This window comes from Athene noctua, chromosome 1, assembly GCF_965140245.1.
Source record: "Athene noctua chromosome 1, bAthNoc1.hap1.1, whole genome shotgun sequence".
Classification (NCBI taxonomy): Eukaryota; Metazoa; Chordata; class Aves; order Strigiformes; family Strigidae; genus Athene; species Athene noctua.
Genome location: NC_134037.1, coordinates 106,999,803 through 107,008,784, shown reverse-complemented (window position 1 = coordinate 107,008,784; position 8,982 = coordinate 106,999,803). Strand labels below are relative to the sequence as shown.

The following is an 8,982-nucleotide window of genomic DNA, read 5'->3' as shown; positions in this document are numbered from 1 at the left end:
CAGTCAAGATGGAATATGCCTTTCTCCTGTACCTGTTCTTTTTGGAACGTGGTGAATTCAATCAATAGCCCACTGAGTTCAGCAGACACCTGTGAGTTTTAGCCTTTGGCTCAGCAGCTAGATGCAACCTCCTGTCACTGGTGTCAGCACCATTAATGCAGATAATCTGCTCGCTACTAATGTAGGCTACTACTATGTAACAGTCTGTGCCAGAGTAGAGCCCGATCCAACGTTACATGCGAGGTCAGTACTGCCAAGAGGTGTGAGACTGAAAGGGAAAACGAGAGAGCCTGTACACCTTTAAATGGCTTGAAGGGATGACAAGGAGAAGCACTGTGTATATAACACCAAAAACAAAACAAAAAAACAAAACCAGAAAGGATTTTCCCCCTCAATTTCTGATCGTTCTGTGACAAAGCCCTGCCCCGCACCATGCGCGTCCCGTCCACGTTCAGGGATCCGGATGGGATGGTGGGGCAGAGCACAGCCTCAGGCAGCTTGCAGAGGGCACACGAGTGGGAGGGGAGGCTCCTGCAGCGGAGGGCCCTTGGCAGGCTGGAGAACGGGGCTGGCAGGAGCCTGCTGTGGTCAAAGAAGGGGAAGAGGGAAGAGCGCCGTCCTGGACCCGGGGAGGAAGAAGCCTTTGGAGCCGTATGTGCTGGGGGAGAGCCCGCTGGAAGGCAGCTGTGCAGAGCCCTGGGGTCACGGTGGACCCGAGGCTGACCAGCTTGGAGCCAGCAGAGTACCCCTGGGGCAGTGGCGGCTAAGTGCCTCCTGGGCTGCAGCAGGCAAACCCCTGGCAGCAGGTGGAGGGGGGGTCCTTCCCCTCTGCTCTGTCCTGCTCTGGGCTCCCCAGGGCAAGGCAGCCAGGGCCATGCTGGATGGAACCCCCAGCCCGAGGCCCCGCCCACTTTCCGTTGGGCCCAGCGTTGGTCCGTTGGAGCCAACAGCCGCCAGAGCCGGCAGCACGGGGCTGTGCTGGCACGGAGCGGCGCCGGGAGGAGGCAGGGCCAGGCCGAGCGGCGCTCCCCGGCACCGGCACCCCGCTTCCCGTCCTCGCTGTGGCCGGCTGGGCCACATCCTTGGTGCAGAGCGAGGGTCCTCCTGTCCCGGGCAGGATGGGTCAGGCCAACTGCTGCTGGCGCTCCAGGTGAGCTCCCGCCGCGGCTCGGGCACGGCCGGGCACGGCCGGGCCCCGCAGACGGGGCCATTCTCATGCCCGCCGCGCTCTGCTCCCCAGGGAGGCTCTCACCGAGGCCGAGGCGGTGCTGAGCACGGACGTGCGGCTGACCCGGGGCCGCAAGAGGAGCGAGAGGCGCCTTCTCCTCCTCCAAGAGGAACTGGTGGTTGCCAAGTTGCAGTAAGCCCCTGGGAGCCCAGCTGCCTTTTCCCCATCCCTGGCCCCGGCCCCAGGCCAGGGACGCTCTGGCACCAGCCCTGGGCCCTGGGGCCTTGGTGCCGGATGCACCAACGTCCGTCCCAAGGGCAGGTGGGGGGCCGGGCTCTGCCCGGGGGCACCCCAAGGCGGCCACCTCAGGCTCCCTGCCCGTCTCTCTTCTCCGCAGACGTGGCACCACCCTGCGCCCACAGCTCCGCCTGGCCCTGGACCAGCTGTGGGTGCTGAGCAGCGGGAAGCAGGCAGCGGGGGAGGTCAAAGGGGAAGAGGAGGAGGAAGGCAGCGAGGAGGACAGGGCCTCCATCCTCCTCATCTGGCCCACCGGCACCTGCGTTGCCACTTTCGGGTGAGTCGTGGGGCCACGTCCCACGGCCGGGCAGGAGAGGTTCCCAAGCGTGCCCACGCCACCCTGTGAATGGCCTCTGCCCTCCGTGCAGAGCCTGGGCAGGGAGCGGGCAGCGCGCCGGCAGGGAGGGATGGGGGGGTGCGTTCCCACATCCTGCATCCCCTGGTCACCTTTTGGACCCCACAAGGGAAGGGCAGGGGCAGCTGCTCTGGCAGCACAGAGGGAGCCAGGGCTTGGGCAGCAGGCCTGTCCTGCCCCACTGGGCTTGTGCTGCCCCTCTGCCTTTCCCAAGGGGCAAGGCTGTGCAGGCGCCTGCCTGTGACGACAGGCTGGGCGGCAGCGGGGCCTGACGCGGGTTCTCCTCTCTTTCTGCAGCTCCCGCGCACTGAAGCAGCTGTGGGTGGGCAAGCTGCTGGGGTAAGCTAGGGGGGTGCTTCAGGCACAGCCGAATGGGGGACCTCAGCTCCCCAGCTGGGGAGAGCTGCCACTGCGGCTGCGGGCAGCTCTCCGGCAGAGTTGCCTGACAAGACACAAGAGGTGGCTTGGGGCTCACCCAGCTCTCTCCTGGCCCCTTCCCGGTGCACAGGACACCCGATGGAGGAAAGGGAGCCCGAGTGGCCAGTGTCCCATCCATCAAACTCCTGCAGAAGGAGCTGAGCCGACGCCACGCCGTGAGTGTCTCTCTAGTGTGGCCGCTGACCCCGAGCACTGGCCCTGCAGCCGAGCAGCAGAGGCATCGCTGCTCACCTCCTTCCACTCTTTCTCTCCTGCCCAGTGGAGGACATTCAGCGCCAGGAGCCTGGAGCGGCTGATGCAGTGTCGGGCAGAGGTGAGAATGGCTGCCTTTCACCGGCCTCTGGCTGTGCCGGCGTGCCACGGATGTGCGGCCGCTGGGGTGAGCCTGTGCAGGAGGGAGGGAGGGTCCCGCGGTGCCACTCCAGGAGCAAAGAGGGTTGGGGAGCCACCAGGAACGCCGCGTGTCCTCGCCGGCGGTGCTGGGAGGAAACCTGCTGCGTGAGGCAGGGAGCCCGGGAGGGCAGAGAGTCCCCGCTCTGCCGCCCTCTGGCTGCTGGTGCCGGGTGGCCGTTGCCGGTGGCCCTCTCTGCTGCGGGGCTGCTCTCTAAGCGCAGCCTGGTTCTTGCAGGCTGATCCCAAGCAAGGGCCTCCAACAGCCCCATCTACCAAGGGAGGGGGACTTCGCCGCTCATCGGGTGAGTTTGGGAACGAAGGGCAGGGAGGGCCTTCTTTTCTCCAGGACCGGCACGTCTGCACAAGGGAGGATGCTGTTGCTGCTGCCCTCTGCCCAGAGGAAATCGGTGCCCATCACGCTGCAGCAGGAGAGAGCGGAGCGCTCGGGAGCCTTCGACAGTGCTGAGCACTCGAGGTGCTGCCTGCCTGAGCTCTGCCCCCAGAGCCGGGCAGAGGGGTCCCTGCTTCTCGGCCAGAGCCGGGAATGAGCCCTGCTCGCTTGTTCCCTGAGTGTCACCCTGCAGGTTGGGCACCCCAAGGGAGGACGGAGGTCACCCGGACGAGCAAGGACACCCGCTGGGCAGCGGCCGCTGCACGTGGTTCTGCCGGACAGGGAGCCTCCCTCTGCTGCTGCTGCTGGCAGCCTGGAGGAGGGCAGGGCGAGGGCTGGGCCGGGCTGTCCCGCCGGCTCTCAGGAGGCTGCGAGCCGGAGCCGCCGAGCCAGAGCCCTGGTTCCAGCTGCCGGCTCCCTGCCCGTGCCGTCCCGCCGCAGCGCTCAGCGCCGCGCTGCAGGCAGGGCTGGGCTGGGCAGGCTCCGGGAGCGCTGGCCTGGCGGTTCCCACTGACGGGCTCTTGCTCTCTTTTCCTTTGCAGCGGGAGGGAGCGGCGGCGGCAGCAGCAGCAGCAGCAGCAGCAGCAGGAGGGGGCTGCCCTGGCCCTTTGCTCTGCGGCGGAGCCCGGCCGCTGCCCCGGCGCCAGGGCAGGCGGGCTCCGGCTGCAGCAGGGCGCTCTTTGGGCAGCCCCTGGCAGCCCTCTGCGGGGAGGCCGGCACGCTGCCCCGGCCCATCCAGGTAGGCCAGCCTGCACAGGGGGGCCCCAGCCCTCCCCCCGGCTGCTCCAGAGGCAGCGTCCCCAGCGGCTCCGGGGCTGGCTGGGGGACTGGGCTCTTCACCCACGCCTCACGCTGCTGGTCCCAGGCCCTTTGCGGGGCGAGGGAGCCCAGCCTGGGGCAGAGCTCTGGCCTCTGCCCTCACTTGTTTCTTCAGCCAAGCAGCTGTCCTCCTGCGTCTCCCGCAGGAGCTCCTGGACATCCTGCACCAGCGAGGACCGTCGACGGAGGGGATCTTCCGCAGAGCTGCCGGCGCGACGGAACTTCGGAACCTGAAGGAGGCCCTGGACCGCGGCGCAGATGTGGACCTGCCAAGCCAGCCCGAGATCCTGCTGGCTGCCGTCCTGAAGGTGAGCGCTTCTGCCCTGCCGCTGGAAGAGCTCCTGGCTGGCCCGGGATCTTCAGAGGCTCACCTGAAGCCCTTGGCCTTGCAGGACTTTCTCCGCAGCATCCCCGGCAAGCTCCTGGACGTGGACCTCTACCAGGACTGGATGCGAGCCATGGAGAGGCCGAGCCAGCAGGCAAGGGTGGAAGAGCTGAGAGTGTAAGTGTGGCCAGCAGCCTGCCTCTTGCGTAGGGAGTGGGGGGGGCCTGGGACTTGCCTGGAAAGGCACGGGCTCCTTAGAAGCTTGCATTTTCTGGCAGCTCGCGTTTGCTGGGCTGGGGTGTCATTTTGGGGGAAAGGGCGTGGGCAGGGAGCCTTCCCTTGCGTGGGCTTGGGGGAAATCGGGCGCTGGGAAGCAACACTCTGTTTTCTTCCTGATCGCTGACTGGGAGCACGTGGAAAGGGGCACAACACAGACACTGGCTCCCGCCTGCCTTGTGCAAGCTTCAGGGACAGCTGGGGGCAACTTCTGCTTCCTTAACGTTGTGTTCCTGCTCCCTCAGGGTGGCCGAGAAGTTGCCGGCAGCCCATCTCCTCCTCCTCAAGCGGCTGCTCCCACTGCTGCAGAACATTGGCCACCAGGTGTCCACCAGCAGAATGACCTCCAGCAACCTGGCCATCTGCCTGGGGCCAAACCTGCTGGGCCCACCCGACGAGGCCCTGCTCCCCTTCGAGGCCATGCTGGAGGTGACCGAGAAGGTACGCTCTATTGACCGGCTGGCTGCAGCCTGCCTGGGCCGTCAGAGCTTGCTCCTCTCCCGAGCAAATGCCGGGGGAGTGGCTGCCTGGCAGAGCAGCCCCACAGCCACAGCCTTCTGTGCAGAAGCAAGGGTCAGCAGCGGGAAGGGCTGCCTGACACCTTTCCAGACGCCTGCACTGAAACCAAGGCTTTGATGTGTGCAGGTGAAGCTGCTGGTGGAATTTCTGATTGAAAACGGCAGCGACATCTTTGGGGAGGAGATGGCTGGCCAGATGTCACCAGAGCCCGTGGACACATCCACAGGTAGGAGGAGGGACTGAGGGCTGTCACAGCCTGAGCAGACAGCTGGGGGAGGGCTTCCCGTGGGTTTTGCTTGAGCTGTTGGCCACTTCCAACAAGTCACTTTGCTGCACACGCTTTTGCTTTCCAGAGCTGCCTTTGGAAAAGGAGCATGGCCCTGCGGGCGAAGCAGAAGCGGAGCAGCAGGCAAAAGCCTCCCTGGATCCAGCACCAGCCCCTCTGCTCGTCCTCCAGAGAGCAGCAGGGGCAGACACGGCGGTGGGAGCAGAAAGGGCGGAGGTATGGCAGATCCCTCCACCAGCGCTGCCACCGTGTGTCTTAGGTAGGAGCAGGGTAGTTCCTCTTGGCTCCAAGCAGCTGCTGTGCCTCTTCCTGGCGTTCAGGCTCTCGTGGTTTGGCATTTTCTCTTTTCCCCCCATGGAACGACACACTGTAAGTAAAACGGGAAAGGTATTTTCTCCAACGCGTTAGGCATGCGCTTAATCAGAGGAAATGCCCACAAAACGCCACAGAAAGATAGATTTCCAAAGCAGAGCCTCCCACCACAGAAGGTGGTATTGCACCAAAGGGACGTCCACGGAGCTCTGTCTTGGGAGGGCAGAAGGAATTCTGGCAGAAGGAAGTGGGCAAGCCTTTCCTTGCCTGGCAGGGCAGCACAGGCTCTCTGCCGAATGGCCCCCACAGATGGACTGTCCCACACCCACGGGCACACCGTGCTCCAGAGCGAGACCCTTGGAAGAAAGGGCCGATGCAAACCAGCCTAAGGGATCTCCCCTGTAGAGCTAAGGTAGCAACGTGCCAGACAGTTGCTTACTACTTCAGGGCACCCCTCGCCCCCTGCTAATGACCACATTTCTGGTTTAGGCACCCGTTGCTTTGTCTCTGAGCACCCCTGAGACCGTGGTAGACTCCCCGGGATGCGCAGGAGAACTGAAGAGCCTCGCAGAGCACAGAAGGTAAAACGAGTCATCTTTGGTTAAATCAAGAACTGATTCCAGTTGATCCTGCCTTTACCTATCTAATCATGCAGTGGGATGGAAAGGTTTGCAGGCTCTGTTCAGAAAAACAATGGCCACGGGAAAAGAAAGCGAGAAGAAACCTGGGAAGAAGAGAGGCCATGCCACCCAGCAAAGAAGAGACGAGAGGAGAAGAAGGGCCAGGAGGAAAAAGAGCAGGAAGGTGCAAAAGGAGCCCCGGGTGTGTACCAGGCTTCGCTGCTCATCTTTGCCAACTCTCCGCACTGCTCTAAGCCAGTCCAACTGACTGGCGAGGGATGCTGCTATGCAGGGTTTGGAAATTACCCCATGGCAGCTCCCCAGGGGAGCCCTGCTGTGTGGCACAGGGGCACTGTGCACCTCTGCACACGCACAGCTCTCTGAGGGCGTTCCCTTAGAGGGGAAAAGGTGCCAGAGCCACCGCGGAGCCAAGGCCAGCAGCAGCTCTCTTCTGGGATATCAACAATTCCTTGTCAACTGTGTTTCCCAAAGAAAGGGGAACCAAGCCATGCCTGCTCCTGCCTTTGTGGCTTTACCAGTGCTTTCTGGCTCTGTCGTTGCAGGTGCTGATTTCCCGTTACTGACTGAACCCCTGTGACTCCTGGGCTCCTGATGTCCACAATTAAAGGACATTTTCTCCCTTCTGTCTGCGTGTGCACTACGATATTCTGGACTAGGTAGAAGTTGTTTTGGGATGAATCCTAGTGGAGGAGTTTGGGATCATCCTCCCTTGCGGCAGAATCCTTTCCAGCAGGCATCGGGGCTGAGCTCGGTTTGCTTGAGGAGTCAGACGAAAGCACAGAATCCCATAGAACAGCTGAGGCTGGGAGGGGCCTGTGGAGGTCCTCTGGTCCAACCTGCCTGCTCACGCAGGGTCACCTGGACCAGGTTGCCCAGGACTGTGGAGTAGTGGGCACCTTCCCTTGACACAGAGAGCATCTCACGGGCTGAAAGAGGGATGCTCTGGAGAGTTTCTGGCAAACCTCTGGAGAAGAGCTTGTCCTCGCCCCTCTTCCAGGGGCTTTTCCAGCTCTGGTGCCCTTCCCAAGGACAGCCCCACCAGGTGGGTGCAGTCAGCATTGCAGGAAAGAAGAGGCAGCAGCCACCGCAGTCAGCACTGCGGGAGAGCTGGGACCCCGGAGACCCTCCCAGGCTCTCCAAACCCAGCCTAGCCCTGTCCAGACAGTGTCCACAAGAGTGGTCTTATATATCCCTTTTCCCAGCGTGCTGAACTTCCCTTGAAGCGTTAAGCGCCGGGCTGAAGGGCTAAGGCTTGGACAATAGGCCCAGGCCAGACCTGACCTAGAGATCAATCCTGTCTATTTGGAAACTGATAACCGTCGTGCTAGTAGGCATCATGCTAGGTTATAACAAACCACCTATACTGATGTAAAAAGTGCTGAAGTGTTAAAGTACTGAAGCCTGAACAACAGGCCCCGAGCCCAAGCTGCTAACTTAGTATGTAGTCATTAAGGAAATCACGTAGTAAGGAATTAATGAAAGATGGAGCTTAGCTATCATATGCTCGTTACTGACGGTGCATGTCATGAAAACATGTCTATCCTGGATGTACCTTTCTTCTTCTTCGCGTAGAGGCAAGGTAAGAAGGCCATGAAGGCGGCTGTCCGGCCTTGGGACCAGGCGGGTGGCCTTGTTCTAAAGAGAGCATAAATAAATCAGATAAGCAGGGAAACTCCCTTAGCTTCTCCCTTGAGCCCTGGCCAGGCTCTGGGGGAATCTAATGCGAGAGTGAAACCAGATAGTTCCGCCTCATACAGAGGTGCCAGCTATGCTGGCTTGCTGATTTGGGGGCGTATAAGGCTGGACCCGCTCACAGCGACTTTGGACGCCTCACCTACGGGTGGAGGCACCGCGTAGGACTTCCCCCTTGCCGGGAAAGGCTCTCCAAATCCTCGCTGTAACCGGGGCTGCCCAGCATCTGCGGGTCTGGATGATGGTAGCGTGTGCAAGTGGTGATGGATCTTTCTTAATCACTCTTGTCTCTCTCAGGTAGTAACGATTTGACGCATTACCCTGTATTTTCCTCTTTGTTTAAGTGCACGATTCTGTCTTTTCTTTCTGTGTATGTTTTCTGCATTATTCTGTTACATTGTTTAGTTATTTCCAGTAAAATACACCTTGCTCTCTTCACTCTGGTGTCTGAGTTTAATTGGTATCCCTCATCAAGAAAACTTACGTGGTATTTATACATGGGAAGGATGGAAATGTTGACTGTAAAATGGTAACAGGGGGCTCTTGCACCCTGAGTTCTGACAACCTTATGTAATATCATTTAAAGAGAATGCTATAAAGATAGATTTTTTTATTGTGTTTTATCTCTCCCTCTCCCTCAGAGCTGCTATAGGAGGAATGTGCTTCTTGGAAAGGGAACCTGCATTATTGTTTATTTCTCTTTCAAGGGCACTGGCTGAAACCAAGGTTTACCTACTACAAGAGAGGGGAGTTTGGCCCACATATTTTTTTTACTAATTTCAGTGTAAAAGAATTGAATGATAGTGCAGAATGCTTAAGTACCTGTGATTTTACATTTGTTTTGATACACTGACTTTTGCAATCAATGGTTATGTCCTGAAAACCAACTCACAGCCCATGAATGATACAAAATTTTCTGATATCATTATGAAATTTGCTTCATTTAAAGAAAAAGCCCTGGCAATTTTTTTGAATTTGCACATCAGTAAGCTCTTTGTCACAAAGTTAGGGGGATAAATTAAAAAAAAAAGAAAAAAAAAGAAAAAAGACATTTTCTTAGAGTTAGAATT

General features: G+C 59.8%; 1 protein-coding gene across 1 annotated transcript; it reads left to right on the top strand.

Annotated features, from left to right (window-relative positions):
- The first annotated feature begins 432 nt into the window (after positions 1 to 432).
- LOC141957687 (T-cell activation Rho GTPase-activating protein-like) lies at positions 433 to 4,367 on the top strand. Its single transcript, XM_074899597.1, has 4 exons — positions 433 to 471; positions 3,731 to 3,781; positions 4,008 to 4,169; positions 4,254 to 4,367. The coding sequence occupies exons 1-4, from the start codon at positions 433 to 435 to the stop codon at positions 4,365 to 4,367; spliced, it is 366 nt and encodes a 121-aa protein (XP_074755698.1).
- Positions 4,368 to 8,982: the final 4,615 nt, after the last annotated feature.